The 23,022-nt window shown below is 38.1% G+C and overlaps 1 protein-coding gene and 1 pseudogene across 1 annotated transcript; both read left to right on the forward strand.

Annotated features, from left to right (window-relative positions):
* The first annotated feature begins 586 nt into the window (after window positions 1–586).
* LOC117081241 (olfactory receptor 51I1-like) lies at window positions 587–1,814 on the forward strand. Its single transcript, XM_033207062.1, is given in 2 exon segments — window positions 587–668; window positions 671–1,814. Coding segments are annotated over 2 exon segments (1,047 nt in total). The 3' UTR covers window positions 1,636–1,814.
* Window positions 1,815–14,933: 13,119 nt separating this feature from the next.
* On the forward strand, window positions 14,934–15,884 carry LOC117081244 (annotated as a pseudogene).
* Window positions 15,885–23,022: the final 7,138 nt, after the last annotated feature.

Raw genomic sequence — 23,022 nt, forward strand, 5'->3', positions numbered from 1 at the left:
TCTAATGCACCTTGATGAATGTCTGGAAGATTATCTCCACGAATGAACATTTCCCTGTCCATTTATCTTTTGTCCAGAAGAATGGATAAAATAATTTAACTGAGAGATTGTATAGGAGCAGGGAAACTGAGAGTAGTGGAAGTTCATTAACATGAAAGAATGCAAAGAGGAAATTATTATTGTTCGTGAATAATTGGTTTCCTCAGGAAGAGAGCATAATTGTTGAAAAAGTAGTAATTGGAAAGAAGAGTTTTTGTCTTAGGTCTTGAACAAATTGATACCCATGAATTGAAGAGTTCAAAGCTTTAAATGTGACAAAGAGCACAATAGACGCAGGTGAAAAGGAGGGCAAAGGGACCTGTCTTGCCAGCCAGATAAGCTGAGACAACCCAGGCCATTCATGAAATCTTGGTAAGAAGGAGAAGCAAGGATAAATAATCTGGTGAACTAAATGTATTAATGCAATAAATTATGGGACTTGATAGTATGTGGGGGTCTTAAAATGTTAGGCAGGAACCATGGATAAAACTATATATTTGTCTTCTTTACAGGATAGTGGCCCTAGAATCTAAGCAGGAGTTCCAGCATGAGAGGTAATTCCCACAACAGCTCAGCGTTGCCTCATTTCATCTTGACAGGACTCCCTGGGCTGGAGACCTCTCAACACTGGTCTTTTTGCTCCTTGGTGCTCTCTACATTGTCTCCATTGTGGGCAATGCCCGTATCCTTTTCATTATCAAGAAGGAATGGAGCTTGCACCAGCCCATGTACTACTTCTTATCCTTGCTCTCAGTTAATGATCTAGGTGTGTCTTTTCCCACACTACCCACGGTTCTGGCCACATTTTCCTTCCACTTAAGGGAGATCAGCTTTTATTCTTGCATGGCCCAAATGTTCTTTATCCATCTCTTTTCCTTTGTGGAGTCTGGCATCCTGCTAGCCATGAGCTTCGACCGCTGTGTGGCCATCTGTATCCTGCTGCACTATGCCACAGTGCTCACTAATGCCCGTGTGGTGCATATGGGCATGTCCATTATTATCCGCAGTTTCTGCATGGTTTTCCCACTGCCTTTCCTTCTGAAGAGATTACCCTTCTGCAAGGCCAATGCCCTCTCCCATGCCTACTGCCTGCATCCAGATCTCATCCACCTGCCCTGTGGCGACATCACCATCGATTATATGTATGGTCTATTCATTGTCATCTTTACCTTTGGCCTGGATTCTGCCCTCATCCTCCTCTCCTATGTGCTCATACTCTGCTCTGTACTTGCCATAGCCTCCTGGGAGGAGCGATTAAAGACTCTTAACACTTGTGTGTCACACATGTGTGCTGCGCTCATCTTCTATGTGCCCATGGTGTGTGTGTCCATGGCTGCTTGGTATGGGAGGCATGCCCCATGGTATGTACACGCACTCATGTCCCTTATCTATCTCTTTGTGCCTCCGATGCTCAACCCTGTCATCTATTCCATTAAAACCAAACAGATTCGCCAGAGGCGTTGCAAAATACTACTGGCAACCAGGATTTCAGCAGGAGACTTGTTGAAAAGAAGAGATTCAGAGGATGTTTATCCTTACTCCGCAAATTTGAGTTTTCAAGACCTGCTTCAACAGGGCATTTTAAATATCCTTTAGGGCACTGACCTTCCATTAGGATTCCAGCTATCAGTTGTTGGATCCTGGCAGCAGTTAAGTCTAAACCTAACAGGTTTTGCCAAGTTAAATTGGGCTATAATTTTTTTTTTAAAAGTAATTGCTTAATTTCCTCCTTTTTAAATCCAAGAATATGCATTCTCATAATTAATCCTTCATCTTGTCACAATATGTTGCTATTGTCTTTTGTTTAATGTGAATCATCAGAAAGGAAATTACTGATTACCATGGATACACTGTCATAATGGGGGAAGGGATTCTTTTGCCAAGTATTATATCAAAGAGATATTAGTTAAAATCACACACACACACACACACACACACACACCCCGCAACCCAATAACTATGCATGCCACTGTTTATTTCATATAACATGCACCATCCACTTAGTGTTTAAAAATGATACAAGTGTAATTGCATGTAAATTATATTAAATTATTTAAAATTAAGTAATATTAAAAGTTGGTGAAGTTTGTAGGATAATTTATATTTTATGTCTGTGTGTATAGTAACAGAAAATTAAGAAAAAATAAAGTAGGAAGACTATTTGGTCAAACGTGAAATACATATATGCATCTTTAGAGAGAGATGTTCATATATATGTATGTTTGTATAGGCATATATATATACGTGTAGGATTAAATTAATTACTATTTTTTAGAAGAAATTCTTTTTTTTTTTTTTGGAAATGGAGTCTCGCTCTGTCGCCCAGGCTACAGTGCAGTGGCGCAATCTCAGCTCACTGCAAGCTCCGCCTCCTGGGTTCACGTCATTCTCCTGCCTCAGCCTCCTGAGTAGCTGGGACTACAGGCACCCGCCACCATGCCCGGCTAGTTTTTTGTATTTTTAGTAGAGATGGGGTTTCACCGTGTTAGCCAGGGTGGTCTCGATCTCCTGACCTCATGATCCACCAGCCTCAGCCTCCCAAAGTCCTGGGATTACAGATGTGAGCCACTGTGCCCTGCCAAAAGAAATTCTTTAATAGAACTCATCACATTAATGACTGAAATAGTAAAAACTAGGTTGGCAATAGGCTTCAGAAAAGATGAAATGAAACAAAAATGTGTTTTATGTAAAAATGAAGCAATTTTTTCGGTATATTTTCTTAACTTGTCAGATCATATACTTTATGGTTAAAATAAAATAATTTGTCTCTACTTTTTAAAACTATAATTATTTATAATTTACTTGTAGGAATCCTTGACCAATGTAGTAAAACTTGAGACAGGAGGAGCTATTTTACCTTATCCCTTTATCTGTGATTGAACACTAAATCCTGACAACTCTGATTAGACTTTGACTTACCCTGTCCCTGTCTGTGTCTATATCACCACTATTGCTACCTTATTTGGGGCTTCATTATCTCCTGTCACTTCACATGGCATTGTCTTCCAAACTGATCTCATTGTTCACCATTCCCTTTTCTCCTTTTTCCATGACACAACTATAAGGATCTTCTAAAGAGTCTATTTGATTATAAAATGTGTCATACCCTTTAGTTTCTCATTGCCTAAAAATCAAGTCCCTTAGCACATCTCTTAATATTATCATCACAGCAAGTGTCTTTTATGCCTTACTATTCTTAACCATTTTTCCCACCCCAAAATAATTTGCTCTAGCTGTACTAAACTACATGTGGTTCCTGAACCAACAGGCTGCTTTATGCTTCTGTAGTTTTGTTCTAACAACCTCTATTTAGAAATTCTTCTCCACACTCATGTGCCTAAAAACTGTACATCAGTCTATTTATTCATCAAAATAATATTTATTAAACAGATACCCTGGGCCAGGCACTGACTCAGCTTTCGGGTTATCCACTCTATGAAACATTTCCAGCCCTTCATTTGCTGTGAGCCCTCTACCTACCCGCTTCTCTTCCCTCAAAAAGTGATAAAACAAATATTCTATTATTTTTATGCTTTATTTTTTGTGTAGAATTATAACACAGCATTTAGAAACCATTCTGTCCTTTTCTGTCTACTGCATATAGCTGTTTATTTGAATTACAAGCTTCTTGAAAGAATGAATTATTTTGTTAATATTAGAATAAGTGCAAATTTTTTGAAAGGCATATCATGGCCTTGGAAAATTCCAAATCTCTGAGACTCAATCATTTCTAAAATTGATTTTTTAAAATGACTAGATTGTTGGGTTTCTATAAAGTCTCAAGATAATGTGTGTAAGATGGTTGATATACTGGTTAGCATATAATACGTACTCAATAAAAAAATAAACTTTTATAGTAACCAGATTTTTATCTTTTAGAATTTAGCATTGTAAGATTACATATTAAATTTTAATAAATACTTATAGAATGGATAAATTAATGTGACCATATTGTCATTATTCACAAATAATATTATGGATCAAGAAAACACAAAGGCTTAAATGTAAATATTGCTGAAAATTGGTAAAATTTGCCAAATATGATAGAACAATATGAAACTATTAATTTCTGAAATACTGAAAAGTCTTTAACCCACCTTGAGTTAATTTTTGTATAAGGTGTAAGGAAGGGATCCAATTAGAGCTTTCTGCATATGGCTAGCTGGTTTTCCTAACGCCATTTATTAAATAAGGAATCCTTTCCCCATTGCTCAAAAAATAATTTTAAAGTTAGTTTGAAATTCTTATACAAATGAGACTGTCTACCCTCAAAAGCTTTAAAAAAGTCATACAGTGAGAACAGAAATATAGTAGACCTCCCAAGTGTTAAAATGTGAATATAAAAACAAAGAAACTGTATTAATTAAAATAGAACATGTCCTGCCAGAATGGATTTCTAGTTCAGGATAGCTGAAAGGATTGTATAAACCATGTAAAAGAATATTTTCAAATAAAGTACATATTATCAAATAGTATTATAGATGCTGATTTTTGTTTTGGATAAAACACTAGCATATCATGTCATTGCTAAATATTTGTACTTTTGTATAGAACAAGTATTTTGAAGGATTATCAGAAATTTTGTTAGTATCTGGTTCGTGAGATTTGGGAAAATGAATTTTCTACTTTTCTACAAAAAAAATTAGGTTTGTAATAAACTGAGACAGAAAGAGGACAGATTTTTAGATGAATGCCAGCAACTAAGAGTTATCTGAGAACTTCAAGGAGATGAGCCTCAAAGGGAGCAGTTGGAGTGTTGGTGCCCGCTGGTTCCCCACTGAGGTGCTTTCCAAGTGCACCTCTGTGCTCATCTCAAGGGATAAGTGTTTCTCTTTCCGGTCAGAGCCATTTTCTTCAGATGTGACTGTTGGCTGCGAAGTGTCCACCATCACTACCGATGGGGCCCCAAAGAGGCTCATCTTCCCCGGCACTCAGGGAATTCAGTATGCATTGGGAACAATCATAGTTTCACTCCCTAGCTCCCTCTTCACCAGAAGGCTGTGTTAACCAGAATGTTTTCTCTGTTGTCAAAGGACAATATCAGGTAACTAATCTGAAATGAAATAGCAGAACACTTCATATATGTAAGGGCTGATATCAGTACTACTAATTTCACCTGATCTCTTCATTTATCTGGGCCAGTTAGACCTGTCATTTAAAATCTCTGATGCTTATTTTAATAGCAGCTAACTAATACAAATAATAACATTTCTTTTTTTTTTACTTTATTAAGATGTAATTGATATACAAAATATTCTGCATATTTAATGCCTACAAGTTGATGAGTTTGAAGATAAGTATACAGCTATGAAACCATCACCACAGTCCATATCATAAACATATGCATCACCTCTAAAAGTTCCCTCCCACTCTCTTTATTTACTTATGGTGATGAGAACACTTATGATAAGATCTACTCTCTTGGCACATTTAAAAATATTCAATAATTCTTATAGGCACATTTTGTACAGTAGATCTTTAGGACTTATTCTTCTTGTTTAACTGAAACTTTGTACCCTTTGACAAACACCTTCCTGTTTTTTGATGGTGTCTGACGTGCTCAGTAAACTTCAAAGGATATTTTACTCATTTGTCCATTTAACTTTGTAGCATATCAGCAAGCCAACGATATAGGTGAAACATTATTCTTATTTTACAGCTGAAGACACTGAGGTGCAAAGAACAGATTAAATAACTTGTCTAGGATAGCACAACTAGTAAGCCAAAGAACAGGAGGTAAAACTCATATAATCTAACTCCCAAATCCAAGACTGTATTATTTTAGGTTGGTGACATCACTGTGAAAAGCCTTACAGTTTTTTTCCTTCCTCTTGTTGACTTATTGACGGTAAATTCATTTAATACTGAGGATCTTAGTTTAACCTGGAGATCCAAGAAATGCTACATCACAAAGGAGGCTCATTCTTTCATCCAGTAACTATTTGTTGGGTACCTAAACATGTCAGACCCCTTCAGCACTAAGAGAATCCTTGGAGTGTGAGGAACAAAGGCACTTACCCTCTGAATGCCCCATTGTGGCCATACAGCATATTAGTTAAGGGTATTAGGTTCAAATGCTAGTGTTGTCAGTTGGGTGTTTTGTGACTGTAGATAAGTTATTTATCTCAGAGTGGCTTCATTTTGATATGCAAAATATGAATCTGTATCATAATGTAATTGTAAAATTTAAATGAGTTTATGGAGTTAGTCAACACATAAAGCTCTCAATAAGTATACATGAATGCTATTAGTGGGGGGAAATAGTTATAATCCACTGAGATAAGATGTCATGTTCTGTCTGTGGTATCCCAGAAAATGATTCTCTAATACAGCCTATAGAGCTAGAGATTTCTCTACTGCACATGAACTTGGATTAATGAAGGTAGAAAAGTGAGTAAATCACTTTACGAAGGTTTTATATGAGGAGTGAAGAGAAGGTTTGGATTGGAATTTGGTTTCATCTAAAAAGAATCAAGACTCCAGTGTGGCTCATGCTACAAGATGGTACTGTGAGGCTGCTGTGAATCTAGATACAATGAGAAAGAAACATAGGTTGAATAGGTGTATGCAAGTCACATGTACCTTACCATGTGATTCATCCAATTTTGCAAAAGCTTACAGAAAGATCGCTGGTGCTGTTATGCTGATGGTGTTGGTTATGGCAAAAATATTAGTTGTATCATGCTGGGTGCATTGAATATATTAAGGAATAAGGGAGATTGTCATGTTTCATGGAATTTACATAATAACATAGAAGAAAGGAATTAAATGCATAATTTTCCATTTACCTTAGATCATTTAATCACAACTCTGCAAGATATTAGAAAAGATCACTGGAGAATGCTATATAAGTATCTATTAGTAGATCCTCTTCCAGGCTAAGGGGTTAAGGGGATCCATAAGGCAGTAATATTTAAGCTAAGAGTTGGAGGATAAATAACTAGCCCTGTGAAGGGGAAGTGCATGGAGAAAAGCTTTCAGGACATGTGAAACAGCATTTGTTAAGGTCTTGAGGTTGGAGTAATCCTTGCATCTTCAAGGAACTGAAAGGAGGCTATTTTGGTTGGAATAGAAAGAACAAGAGAACAATAATGTAACATAAAGTTGAAAATGAAGGTCGTGGCCAGGCGCGGTGGCTCACACCTGTAATCCCAGGACTTTGGGAGGCCGAGGCGGGTGGATCATGAGGTCAGGAGATTGAGACCATCCTGGCTAACACTGTGAAACCCTGTCTATACTAAAAATACAAAAAAATTAGCCGGGTGTGGTGGCGGGGGCCTGTAGTCCCAGCTACTCGGGAGGCTGAGGCAGGAAAGTGGCCTGAACCCAGGAGGCAGAGCTTGCAGTGAGCCGAGATCCTGCTACTGCACTTCAGACTGGGCGACAGAGCGAGACTCCATCTCAAAAAACAAAAAAGAAAATAAAGGTCATATTCCACAGTGCTTTACAGGCAATATGAACGTTTGGATTTTATCATGAAAATAGCATGATGAAATTTGACTTAATATTGATGTAATGTGGAAAATGAATTAGAAGAGGGCTGAATAATGTGGGGAAATCTGTTAAGATGCTATTGAAATGTTGATATATAATCTAGAGAATGACAGTGGGTCTGGTAAGAAGTCAATGAAATAGATAAATATTCAGGGAATTGGAATCGAAAGGATATAATATTTTTACAAGCAGAGTTCATAATTCAACACTTACTTATTGAGCTCACTCCTCTCTTCCTCTGGCCATTTCTAATTTACCTTTCCGGTCTCAAACTAATCATCCACATTTTTTAAGGTTTTCTCCTTAAAAGTGGTTCCTATTCCTACCACCCCAAACTTATTCTCCAAAGCAAATTAATACATGCAATTATTTGTTTAGCCTATTGCCCTGATCACTGTGAGACTGGAGAAAAGGCTTATCCTGTTCACTGTCATACCTTAGCATCTCCTTCAGTGTGTTTTTTTCTCTCAAAGATGAGTTTACACTAACCAACACATTGAAATGTATGTGTGATGTTATTAATTTCCAATGAGAAATAGAATTATTGCATTGGCACAAATTGTCTTGTCAACTTGAATAGTAAACTATCTGGAGAAAAACACGTCATAGTTTTATTTCTGGGTAAACAAGAGACAAGAGACAAAATGCTTAACTACAAAAGTCAAAATTTCATGTCTTACATTTGGAAAGATAACAATCTCCAAAAAGCCAATTTGTTAGTTTATTAATCCATGGCACTTAGTGGGCTAGTTGGGTCTTCTCTATAACCCTGCTTGATTAATGTTGTCCTTCAAGTCTCTTTTTGTTCTTCACTTTTATCTCCTCTTGCAAGTGGTGATTTTATGTGTGTGTGTTGGGAGGAGGGCATCTATTTATAATTACGACCTTTGATCCTGGATTGGACTGAAATCTTGTCTCACCCAACAGTTTTATGATATAGAAAGTTGCATAATCTCTTTGAATCTCATATATTTAATCTACAAAAGGTGAATAAAAATACTAACTCGTGGATTATTTGAATATTAAATAATACATATGAAGATTGTAGTAAGCTTATGGTATGTTGTTGATGGATAATAAATAGTAATTATTTTCCATGGCTTATCCTTGTAATCAGGTTAAATCAGTCAAATCTCCAGTGTTTGGGAATCATTATTTCTTGTAAGGGTGTCCTTTTATGTCCTTCTTCTGATGTCTTGTGACAGAATTACTGATTAATTCTAAGAAGGCAGAGTTATTTTTCTCATTTCCCAGTAACTACAAGCACTTTTCTGTGCACACTTTCTCCCCATTCTCCTGCAAACATTTAGGCACACTCACACACTCATTTTGTAATTTAAAACAATTAAATTTTTTGTCCTATAATTTAAAACAGTTGTAAAATTTTCAATGAAGTTCTAGTTTTTCATGAGAAAGTATTTTTTTTAAGATGTCAAATATTATACCCATACACACATTTGTATAAATAATTTGAATACTCTTCTTTTCTGATGCTCTAAATATGTATGCTTTTTTTCCCTTTAAATAATTCCATAGCACTTTTAGGTATAATAAAATGTATTCATAAGGTTTTAACTGATAACAAAATGAACTAACTATATCAAAAAACCTAGCAAAATCACAAATATTTAGTAAATAAATATTAGTTACTCTCACTTTATTTCCTCAGCCATGATAAATGGGGATAATTTGGGTCTGCATCAGGATAATTATAATTATCTAACTCTGTTCAAACTCTGTATAAGTTCTAACTCTGTAAATAATATCTCTGTGCATATTAGCAAAACTTCTTACCTCTTAAAGTCTCCATTTCTTCGTTACGGAAGTTTAAATGTGATACAAGATGGCCCCAAAATTTTTTTACAAAATTTAAGACCCTTACATTAGTGTTAGAAGTCAGCCTCCCCTGAGAATCCACAGGATCCCCAAAGCCAAAGGGCATTTGCACCCCTTATTCAAGTTTTTTTTTCTGGCAGATGAAAAATTGGCAAATCCTTATGATAGGTCTTGTTTAATAAGTGTTTGCAATGTGACTGTTTCAAATATGCCTGGATCTATAGGAGTTTGTTTATCATTTTATAAGTGAGAAATTTGAAACATGAACATATCAACTGATTTTTATAATGACATTCATTTAGACAAGGAAGGAGCTGGTTTTGACTCCAGGTCTGGTGGTAGGGTGCAAGTTATACCAGTTTGCCGAAACTGAGGAATTTCTCCTAATGCAGGACTTTCGGTGTTAAAACAGGTACAGTTTGGGGCAAACAAGGATGGTCACCTTATTTAATGACTCTAAATACTTAGGCTGCTATCTGTTATGCCATTTGACTTCTTGAAGTCCATTTAAGTTGTGGTATGCTTACTGGAAAGAACCCTAATCTGAAAATCCGTGAGAATCAGTGGTCTGGGATTCAGTTCAGCGATGTTGTTGCTTACTGAATGGATTCTTCCTGGGCCTCAGCTTTCCTACAGAATGAGGAGCTGAATATGTTGATCACTCCAGGACAAGCCAGTCTTCATTCTCAATGTCTTTGAAACTTCTAAGTGGGAGAAATGGCAGAGCACAGAGGAGTCGTTCACTCAAGATTTTCTACAATCCCTGCTGCCCAGGGAGCCCTTGGAGCCCTTGGACCCAGGGGACTCTGAAGACGCAGCTTTACAGAGCTCAGAGCAGGGAGTGGGTGGAGACTGGCAGTGGGGCTGTGTGCACAGTGTGTGCAGTACTTGGTATTTCTCCCTTCAGTGGACTCTTCACCAGCCTCTCTCCTCCCACCCACCAGAGCTACCCTGAGGAGGTAAGCGGGGACCTCATCTCTTCCACCACAGAGGCCCTCAGGAACCTCCTTCACAGCTTCAAAATCCTTAAGTGATTAGGGTAGAAGGATTTGAAAGAGGCAGTCTGTGATTTAAGTTAATTTTTATTTTCCTACACTCCATTTCTCTCCCCACATGCACATCCTCATCTAGTTGTTGGTGCCTGAAAGGCCACCATCCTGGCTTCATGCTTGGAGCTTCACTCTGTGGTTCTGAGCATGCACAGCTCTGGCTCAGAGGGGCATCTTCTGAGGCCTTTGTTTGGTGTGAATACCTCAGTGTGATTAACACACTTGCCAGTATTCTCATAGACGGTGGATAAAATGGTGAAACAAAAGAAGGAAACCTTTGATTGGGAAACTGAATGTGGGAAGACAGTTTGGAGATGGGACCAGGAACTTTCAGCCCCTCAATGTCCCCCTTTATAACAACTTTCCTAGTTGTCATGTATTTAGTACATCTTGTGCCAGGGATCTGAATAAGCACATTCAATGTTTACGTTTCATTGCTCTTTCCAGTCTAGGGATGTGAAAATAAGACGTGAGGAAACTAACTAAATTCACAGCTTGTATGTAGCAAAGGTGAAATAATAACTCAGTTATTAGATGCCAGGGGAGCCACTTTTACTTACCTAAACAATTTTACACTAAAAACATGTAGCTCTTATTTTAATATGTTCTTCCTGTTAATAAAAGTTTATTTATTTGATCAATTTATTTTTATTTTTATTTTATTTTATTTTATTTTATTGAGACAGAGTATTGGTCTATTACCCAGGCTGGAGTGCAATGGCGCGGTCACGGCTCATGGCAACCTCCACTTCCGGAGTTCAAGCGATTCTCCTGCCTCAGACTCCCCAGTAACTGAGATTACAGTCATGTGCCACCACACCTGGGTACTTTTTGTGGTTTTAGTAGAGACGGGGTTTTACCATGTTGTCCAGACTGGTCTCGAACTTCTGACCTCGTGATCTGCCCACCCTGGCCTCCCAAAGTGCTGGGATTACAGGGGTGAGCCACTGCGTCCAGCCTATTTGGTCAATATTCTAACCATTAAAACTAGAACTGGTAATCTCTGAGTCCTAGTCCAGGGCTCTATATGCCCAGTCACTTGTCTAAACATTGAGAATAAAATGAGAAGAAACACGGACAGTTACAGGGAGTTATAAGTTTTTGGGGGAACAAAGATACTAATCAAATAACAAATATATAACAAATGCACTACAATTTAAGATGTGATAAGAAAAGCCCCAAAGAAGAATATGTGTGAGGGTATATAACATCCAAAATTATGAGAAGAAATGAAATGAATGATGAGAATTATTGGAAGACAGCAAGTTCTTATGTGGTCTTAAAGCTGCTATGATTCTGTGAAGAAACTCATTGGTAGCTTGATGGGGATGGCATTGAATCTATAAATAACCTTGGGCAGTATGGCCATTTTCACGATATTGACTGCTTTAAAGTTCATATGGAACCAAAAAAGAGCCCGTATTGCCAAGACAATCCTAAGTCAAAAGGACAAAGCTGGAGGCGTCACGCTACCTGACTTCAAAGTATACTACAAGGCTACAGTAACCAAAACAGCATGGTACTGGTACCAAAACAGAGATATAGACCAATGGAACAGAACAGAGTCCTCAGAAATAATACCACACATCTACAGCCATCTGATCTTTGACAGACCTGAGAGAAACAAGAAATGGGGAAAGGATTCCCTATGTAATAAATGGTGCTGGGAAAATTGACTAGCCATAAGTAGAAAGCTGAAACTGGATCCTTTCCTTACTCCTTATATGAAAATTAATTCAAGATGGATTAGAGACTTAAATGTTAGACCTAATACCATAAAAACCCTAGAAGAAAACCTAGGTAGTACCATTCAGGACATAGGCATGGGCAAGGACTTCATGTCTAAAACACCAAAAGCAACAGCAGCAAAAGCCAAAATTGACAAATGGGATCTAATTAAACTAAAGAGCTTCTGCACAGCAAAAGAAACTACCATCAGAGTGAACAGGCAACCTACAGAATGGGAGAAAATTTTTGCAATCTACTCATCTGACAAAGGGCTAATATCCAGAATCTACAAAGAACTCAAACAAATTTACAAGAAAAAAACAAACGACCCCATCAAAAAGTGGGCAAAGGATATGAACGGACATTTCTCAAAAGAAGACATTCATACAGCCAACAGACACATGAAAAAATGCTCATCATCACTGGCCATCAGAGAAATGCAAATCAAAACCACAATGAGATACCATCTCACACCAGTTAGAATGGCAATCATTAAGAAGTCAGGAAACAACAGGTGTTGGAGAGGATGTGGAGAAATAGGGACACTTTTACACTGTTGGTGGGATTGCAAACTAGTTCAACCATTATGGAAAACAGTATGGCGATTCCTCAAGGATCTAGAACTAGATGTACCATATGACCCAGCCATCACACTACTGGGTATATACCCAAAGGATTATAAATCATGCTGCTATAAAGACACATGCACACGTATGTTTATTGCGGCACTATTCACAATAGCAAAGACTTGGAATCAACCCAAATGTCCATCAGTGACAGACTGGATTAAGAAAATGTGGCACATATACACCATGGAATACTATGCAGCCATAAAAAAGGATGAGTTTGTGTCCTTTGTAAGGACATGGATGCAGCTGGTGACCATCATTCTTAGCAAGCTATCACAAGAACAGAAAACCAAACACCCACTCATAGGTGGGAACTGAACAATGAGATCACTTGGACTCGGGAGGGGGAACATCACACATCGGGGCCTATCATGGGGAGGGGGGAGGGGGGAGGGACTGCATTGGGGGTTATACCTGATATAAATGATGAATTGATGGGTGCTGACGGGTTGATGGGTGCAGCACACCAATATGGCACAAGTATACATATGTAACAAACCTGCACATTATGCACATGTACCCTAGAACTTAAAGTATAATAAAAAAACAAATTAAAAAAAAAATAAAGCTGCTATGAGCCATGGTAAGGACTTGAATTTTTATTTAAATTCTTATTTCATAAGGTAAATGAAGCCACTGAAAGATTTCTAGTAGGAAAGTAACATCACTTTATATTAAAAGCAAATAATTTGGCTGCTTTGTGGAGAATGGATTAGACAGAGATATGATACCTGGGTGATCCTCAGGAAGATTCCACAGACATTTTGGTTGAAGATGTTGAGGGATGAGTGACAGTTGGAAGTGAGATGGAGAGAGGAAACCAGGGTTTACAATGAATTAATAGACTTGTGAATAGGAGAGGGTGAGAAATATCAAGAATGACTTGGCCAGGGTTTTCTGGCATGAGCATGTGAATAGATGGTGATTGGTGATGAGATGATAACTTTGAAGAGGATAAAACATAGTAATTGACATAAAGTTCAATTTTGCACACGTTATGTTTGGGATGACAATGAACTCTTACATTTGGAAGTCCAATCGCAAATTGGCTGCATGAATATATATTGAGAAGGGAAGCCTGGGCAGCAGACATATATTTGGGATAATGGAGGCACAGAGCAGAGACAAGGAGGACATTTTGGGTAGACAATAATTTCAAAGGTATTAGTTGTGAAAGTGAGTGGAAAGTGGGTGATTTCTAGGAAGAAATGAGGGGGCAATTAAGAGGTTTGCTGAAGTTTGTGATTGTTTGTTTCCTATGATAGTAACTCCCCAAATTGATCCTCAGGGAGGAATATGGGTGGGACATATTTAAATGCTGATAGGAGCGACCTACATTCCTGATACACTTGGCTGCATGTTGGAATTGCCTATGAGTTTAAACACATGCTGATTTGTAAGTTCTACCTGCACAGTATCAAAATTAATTGATAGGTTTCTTCTGAGGAAAGGAATATTTTAATGCTTCTTGATTGAATCTAACATACAGCAGAATTTGAGAATCTGTGGTCTGAACAGAGATTTAAAAAAATCCATGTTAAAATATAGAAGGGCAAAACCAAGAGAATAAAGTATAGAGAAGTGTGACATTCTGAACCCTTGGTAATAAGTGAGGGGTTCCAGCCACAAGGAAAGGCAGAGAACTGAAATAATGCTTGAGTGTAGGCAAGAGAGGAGAAGCAGCTTAGAATATACACAAAAGATGTCATCACTTGCACAAGACAGAATCAATCAGTGGGTGGGAATATTAAGGAAATACTTCATGGAGGACATGGTGCAACTCACTTATGGAAGAAACTGATGGCTATGACCTGGTAGAGAGAAAGGGGAACCCATTTTTTACCATTAGAGAAAGATTTGAACCAATGTAAAAAAAAATACAGACACAAGAAAAATAAAAGATAATATCTAAAAATTAGTCAAAGATTTCTGTGGGGGAGAACCTGGAACTCATGACAGATCTAGGGGTGTTGCCAGACTATAGAAGGTCTGAAATATATCCTGCTTTTTTCTGAACTTTCCAAATCTTTGGCACTGGAATCTAAGCATCATTGTCTCTCCTAGTTTTAGATATCAACCACTCCTAGTCTTCACTTCTCCCACCATCTCACCTCAATCCACCCAGGTTGATTTCCCTAAAAGTCACTGAGAAACCCTGATGGGGGACTTTGGGACTAACATCTCAAGTACTACCAGCTTCACTCTAACAGGCTTCCCAGAGATGAAGGGCCTGGAGCGCTGGCTGGCTAGCTGTCCTTCTGCTGCTGCTTTATGCTATTTCCTTCCTGGGCAACATCCTCATTCTCTTTATCATAAAGGAAGAGCAGAGCTTGCACCATCCAATGTACTACTTCTTGTCTCTTTTGTCTGTTAATGACCTGGGTGTATCCTTTTCTACATTGCCCACTGTACTGGCTGCTATATGTTTTCATGCCCCAGAGACGACTTTTGATGCCTGCCTGGCCCAGATGGTCTTCATCCACTTTTCCTCCTGGATAGAGTCTGGCATCCTGCTGGCCATGAGCTTCGACCACTATGTGGCCATCTGTAACCCCTTGCGCTATACCACAGTGTTCACTGATGTCCGTGTGGTCCACATCGGCATATCCATCGTCATCCGCAGCTTCTGCATGGTCTTCCCACTTCCCTTGCTCCTGAAGAGGCTGCCTTTCTGCAAGGCCAGTGTGGTACTGACCCATTCCCACTGCCTGCACATAGACCTGATTCGCCTGCCCTGTGAGACACTACCATCAACAGCATGTATGGCCTGTTCATTGTCATATCTGCCTTTGGTGTAGATGCACTGCTCATCCTTCTCTCCTATGTGCTCATTCTACATTCAGTGCTGGCCATCGCCTCCAGGGATGAGAGGCTGAAGACACTCAACACATGTGTGTCACATGTCTGTGCTGTGCTAATCTTCTACATGCCTATGGTTAGTGTGTCCATGGTTCATTGATTTGGGAAGCATGCTCCTGCATATGTGCATAAGTTCACATCTCTGGTCTATCTCTTTGTACCTCTGATGCTCAACCCAATTATCTATTCCATCAAGACTAAGGAGATTCGCAGGAGACTACACAAGATATTACTGGGAAATAAGTTCTGATCAAGGAGAACCATCCTAGAAAGCCTTAGAGGTTCTTTGTTGTTGCTGATGTTTGCATGTACCAGGTTAGTCCTTTGGAGCCTTTCAATCTCCCTCCAGACATACACCTACAATTGTGTACCTGCCAGTAGTTATATGCGTTAGCCAGGCTACAACTCGTAACTTAAAACATCAGGCTGCCCTATGTTGTAATTAACTGTGTCACAGGTTGCCACAAGTGACTTCTCTCAGACCCAACAAGAAAGAGAGTCTTGAATTGAATCCTTTTTGTCCCAATGTACTAGTAACATCTATGCTTTCAAGAGATTCTCAGAAACAGACAAAAACGAATGCCTTCATTGGTTATATGTTATAATGTAGATTATGTTACCTGAGATCATATCAGCCCAGAATATTTAAATAAATAATCATTTTGAATATCTTTAAACTCAAAAACTAAAAAATACATCATAGCTGTGACCAAGTTTACACTTTTGAAATAAGAATACTCCAGAGTTCTATAAAATGGAACAAAAATAGAAACCATACAACACATGGAATTCAGAAGTTTAGTACAAAGAAAAATGTTTTATGGAAAAGCCACATGCTGTCATCCTTTGGGCATGACTGCAGAGAGGACTGAATGACTAGAGGCAGCTAATGAGAACTCCAAATCGAAGCCTAACAGAGGTTGTTGATTGATGGAGTGGCAAGTCCACTTCAGTGGCAGTGGTTGCTTGGCCGCATAGTTGGCTGAAATCTGGGCTCGTGTCCTGCAGTGAGCAACCCAGATAACAAGCTTAAGCACCTGCTTGAGCAGAGGAGGGATAGCTGAAAGCTGTCAGCAAATTTACAGAGAATTAAAGCCACAAAGAAAGAGATCCTCTGAAAAACCATGCCAAGAAAACACAACCCAGACCACACAGGCAGGCACGTACTTAACGGATTTAGAAAGAATGATATGTGGACTTCAACTGGAGAGTAAACAGGCAGTGGACAGGCCATGGAATAACTCAACTCCGATGGATGATTAGGGAATGAAGACATGTAAGAAAAAAATTGCTTTTTAAAAAGCAATAGCTAATATTTTTTTTTTCCTCATAGAATCATGGAATAACTTTTCTAAAAGCCATAGGGATCAAATAACATGATCATTTACTAACCATAGCTGCAGTATAGCCTTGAATTACTCCCAGACACACCCTGAATGTCTCATTAAGCAACCAGGAGAGAAAAGCAAAACAAAATTATAACTTACAGATGACATCTTCGGCAAAATCACATAACAGAAAAATCTTGTCCCTAATTGGACAGGACTGTATACTAAGCAAAAATCTGGGCAGATGGTTTTGAGATTGGTGAAACTTGGAACAGTACTTGCAGGCTCTAAGTGATCATAAACATAAGAGGATAAAGCAGTGCTGTGGTGGTCCTCAGCATTTGAAAATCTCAAAAATGTCCAGCAAATAAGCTCTTCCAAAAGGATGTAGCCTCAGTCCAAAGGAAAGCACATTAAAACAAATAAAGATCCACTTGCACAAGAGAGAAAGAAGGCTCTGATGGTAGAGGAAAGGACTTAGAGAAAGCAGACACAAGAAAGTGATGCAACAGCTAAATACAGCTTCTCAAAACCTGTGGAGTTCTAGGGCTGGAACAGAAGGAAGCAGAATGTCCTCCAGGACCAGACTTTGCTCTAATACACAGAAGTGGCCTCAAAGAAAGTGCTACTTTGAGCCATTTGAACAGCAACAGAGGGACCCCTAGAGCTGCAAAACTATAAAAGCTACTCTGCCATTGCCTCTTCCTCCAGGGGATCCCACAAGTCATCCCAGACAGCTATGCTTATTTATACAGAGAGATAAAAAAGAGATATGTGCTAATTCTATACACAGTTATGAGCAAAGAAAAAAGAGACATTGATGACAAAGATGAATCCATGGCACTTAGGGCCATGCTGATGATAGGAATCTCCCTCTTTTTTGTTTCAAGTCTCTTTTATTAATCCTAACATTTCAATGTCTGCATCTGAATATCAGAAACCACGTTACTAACTTCAATATTTTTTAGTCTTAAAAAATGCATCCTTTCATTTCCACTGAAAAATTGAGAATTCTCACAATAAGGCACATGAATGGGAAGAGTGAGTCCTTCTGCAACACTAAAAAGTATTCCTATCATTTATATCATCACATATATGTAAATATATATATATAGTTTTACTATTGTCTGATGAATATTGCCTAATTCCCTAATTAACAGACTTATGAAAAAAGCCTCTTCTTCATTAAATAAAATATATTTATTCAAACTGGTAATATAAATATTTTACAGTGTATTATCATCTAAGTAAATGGTAAATTATCAACCTGTTTATATATTTTATATGAATTGAAGGCTGAGAGGGTTTGTTAACAAACTATTTTGAAAAAAATCGAGATATGTTTTAAAATAAGGTCAAATTGTCCAGTTTATACAAATTGTCCAGTAGTCTCATAATTCTTTTCCATTTTATAATCATAAATTTTTATTTCTATGTTATTTGTAAAAATGTTCTTATTAGATATTTGAATTCTAAATGTTGAATTGTATTTCCTGTTGAATGCAACTATTGATCTCCATACCTTGTTGAATACTTGATATGCGAAATACTTCCATTCCTGTAACCCAGTTACATAGGTTTTGAATCTATCTTTTTTGAAGGAATTTCTTTATTTGAGTTTCAGATTTTTCCTTTTACTTGCACTTCAACATTTAGTCAATATTCATTAACTTTCTATTTTTTAAATTATACTTTATGTTCTAGGGTACATGTGCACAATGTGCAGGTTTGTTACATATGCATACATGTGCCATGTTGGTGTGCTGCACCCATTAAATCGTCATTTACATTAGGTATATCTCCCAATGCTATCCCTCCCCCTTCCCCCTACCTCACAACATTCTAATTCTCAGATTTTTGTGTTAAAATCACCCAATGCATTTTGTGTTCACAATATATATTTGCTTTTTCAAATATAGAAAAACCTACTTGGCAAATGATTAAGTTCTATTCTGTTTAAAATTCACTGAATAATTTGTCCCAGTTAGAGACATTAGGTTTAGCTATTAAGACTAATTAAAAACTGACTCTCAGTCATGGTTGCTTATTGTCTGTTTTTCATTGTAAAAAATCAGTTTCCTCAGCTTCCAGTTCTGGGGTATTTGCCTTAAATACATAGCACTGTGGTTGGTCCTAAGCTGTTGTGCTGCCCTCATACAGTGCACATGAACATTAAAATGTTCACCAGTAACACACTGCCCTCACAGTGCAGCCATTCAAATCATGGTGAGGCTTTGTAAGAAGGAATTTAAAAGCATTTTAAAAGGAATATTTAGTTAGTAAACAAATCCAAAGATATGTTGACATATCCCTCCTATATCTCTTTAGATAGGTTTCTCCCATAAACCCTAATTACTAAATCTCATGATCACTGAGTCTTCAAATGTAACACTGGGATTGGCACATAGTAGGTTTCAATAAGTATTGTTTTGTGAAAAAATAAATGAATGAACTGTTATATTCCTTATAAGCAAACAAACAAAAACCTAAACAAAGCTGGGAGGAAAAATACGTAACCATCAGAATTATATCCACTCACCAAAATATCTTCACATTGTGTTAAAACTGGGATTGAATCCTCTTTTATTTCACTGAGCAGTGGTTTCCATGCTCATGGATAGGAAAAATCAGTATCGTGAAAATGGTCACACCGCCCAAGGTAATTTATAGATTCAATGCCATCCCCATCAAGCTACCAATGAATTTCTTCACAGAATTGGAAAAAACTGCTTTAAAGTTCATATGGAACCAAAAAAGACCCCGCATTGCCAAGACAATCCTAAGTCAAAAGAACAAAGCTGGAGGCATCACGCTACCTGACTTCAAACTATACTGCAAGGCTACAGTAACCAAAACAGCATGGTACTGGTACCAAAACAGAGATATAGACCAATGGAACAGAACAGAGTCCTCAGAAATAATACCACACATCTACAGCCATCTGATCTTTGACAAACCTGAGAAAAACAAGGAATGGGGAAAGGATTCCCTATGTAATAAATGGTGCTGAGATAACTGGCTAGCCATAAGTAGAAAGCTGAAACTGGATCCTTTCCTTAATCCTTATATGAAAATTAATTCAAGATGGATTAGAGACTTAAATGTTAGACCTAAAACCATAAAAACCCTAGAAGAAAACCTAGGTAATACCATTCAGGACATAGGCATGGGCAAGGACTTCATGTCTAAAATACCAAAAGCAATGGCAACAAAAGCCGAAATTCACAGATGGGATCTAATTAAACTAAAGAGCTTCTGCACAGCAAAAGAAACTACCATCAGAGTGAACAGGCAACCTACAGAATGGGAGAAAATTTTTGCAATCTACTCATCTGACAAAGGGCTAATATCCAGAACCTACAAAGAACTCAAACAAATTTACAAGAAAAAAACAACTGCATCAAAAAGTGGGCAAAGGATATGAACAGACATTTTTCAAAAGAAGACATGCATATAGCCAACAGACACATGAAAAAATGCTCATCATCACTGGCCATCAGAGAAATGCAAATCAAAACCACAATGAGATACCATTAGAATGGCAATCTAACACCAGTTAGAATGGCAATCATTAAAAAGTCAGGAAACAACAGGTGCTGGAGAGGATGTGGAGAAATAGGAACACTTTTACACTGTTGGTGGGATTGTAAACTAGTTCAACCATTATGGAAAACAGTATGGCAATTCCTCAAGGATCTAAAACTAGAAGTACCATATGACCCAGGCATCCCATTACTGGGTATATACCCAAAGGATTATAAATCATGCTGCTATAAAGACACATGCACACGTATGTTCATTGCGGCACTGTCACAATAGCAAAGACTTGGAATCAACCCAAATGTCCATCTGTGACAGACTGGATTAAGAAAATGTGGCACATATACACCATGGAATACTATGCAGCCATAAAAAGGGATGAGTTTGTGTCCTTTGTAGGGACATGGATGCAACTGGAAACCATCATTCTCAGCAAACTATCCAAGAACAGAAAACCAAACACCGCATGTTCTCACTCATAGGTGGGAACTAAACAATGAGATCACTTGGACTCAAGAAGGGGAACATCACACACCAGGGCCCATTATGGGGAGGGGGGAGGAGGCAGGGGTTGCATTGGGCATTATAGCTGATGTAAATGACAAGTTGATGGGTGCTGATGAGTTGATGGGTGCAGCACACCAACATGGCACAAGTATACATATGTAACAAACCTGCACATTGTGCACATGTACCCTAGAACGTAAAGTATAATAATAATAATAAAAAAACTGGCATTGATTAAAAGAGTGTCACTTAATATCTCTGCTAGGAAGAATGAAGGCTGAGAAACACTTTAGGGAGAGTATCTTGATTAACATGACTGGCAGTAAATGATATATCCAGGTGGTCTGATAGCCAGCACTGCTGTTTGCATTTCTATTAGTTGAGATCAGTATGTCATCTATACCTTTAATAAAGCCTATCACACACCAATGCTTTGGATAAGTTACACATGCCTCCAGAAATTTATAGAAAGTTTTGGCTGGCAATTATACTTCACATTTGGAGTACTGGAGGTTTGTGCAGCTATTCATTTGTGCAAATATTTATGGGTTGTCAACTGACATCTGAATTGTACATGTACAAATCAAACGAACTAATTAATGCCTATTCAATGGATAATTCTATTTATTTTCATACACATTTTTGATGGACAAGTCTTCCATGCATAATGAAAACAAAGAAAAAATCCTTTATAAATATGAATGAAATCACACCCACCTACCCCTAATATGACAAAACAGTGAGACCAAATCTTGATTTCTGACATACATGTCAAGTTACTATTTGCTTAATAGTCCTCCTGTTCCCTGCAGAGGGTAATTTTTTGGAATAGATTCTTGATTAGTTTTTTGAGGTTAGGAAGATGAGAATTCACAAAGTAACTGATGACTTTATAGGCTGTATGCTGTTTCTAGGAATCCTGAAAGCATTTACAAGCAAATGCTCTCCTCAGTTGTCTGGAGGGCATCTGGTTGCCTGTGTTCAAATGTACAAGCACCAACAAGTAGATTACTTCTTATCTGAGAACGAAATTAAACAATAGAGGGTCCTGAGTCCAAAGCAGTGCATAAGCCCAGGTAGAAAATGTGTCCAGTTGATAATGGAATACTGGAAATCCTCCTGATGAGGAAGTGCCCTTGCTGCACATTACTCAACTCAGAAGATAAACTCTGTGCCTCTGCTGCCATTTATTGTTTTTTTAAAACACTATCTGGCTGAAGAAAACTTCTCATCCAACTGAACTATAACTGCAAGAGCAAACAAGTTCTTGCTGTAGTAGAGCCGATCAGGTCTGAAGGTGGCTTAATTGAGGTAGGTCAGGACCTCTTTGTGGTAATCAGAAAATGAGGCTGGTGGTCAGTCATCCTAGGGACATACCCTCTTCTACCAAGTTCTCCTTTTGCCTTTCCCCTCTTGCCTGAGTTTACACAGAAATTAATTCCATAAAACTCCAAGCAACATGGATTTGTATTTTTTTTTTCATTCTGCATTAGATTCTAGTTTTCTTAATCCTTCTGTTGGTCTTACCCATGAAACACAGAGATCAAGAATTTCATCCTACTATAATTCTTCTGAGTTTCTCTTCTCTCTCTCTTCTCACCATCCTGTCCAGCACTGGCCTTGGAGGATGAGAAACATACCCATGACAGAGCAAGACAAAAACATTATTACTCAGATATTTTTTCCATACACCTTAAACCTATGTTCAGTATTTGATTGAACATAGTGAGCCTAAAAAATAGAAGTACAAATTTTCTTTGATTAGGGAGAGAGCCATGTGGTTAACTAGCCACAGCCAGGAGGAGCTTCTCCCATGAAGAGACCATGTCATCAAGAGACCAACACAACCTGAGTGGATCTTCGGAAAGAAGGCATTCAGAGTGGATACAGGAGGATACTGAAACAGGGAGAAGCTGGAAGCCTGTATGGGGTTGCCGAGCACTAGGACTCCTTTCTGGCCCTGAGTGCTGGTAGGGAAGGGATGAAAAACATAGGCATGTAGTGACCCACTCT

Source organism: Trachypithecus francoisi, unplaced genomic scaffold, assembly GCF_009764315.1.
Source record: "Trachypithecus francoisi isolate TF-2019V2 unplaced genomic scaffold, Tfra_2.0 Lachesis_group8, whole genome shotgun sequence".
In the NCBI taxonomy this organism is placed as follows: domain Eukaryota; kingdom Metazoa; phylum Chordata; class Mammalia; order Primates; family Cercopithecidae; genus Trachypithecus; species Trachypithecus francoisi.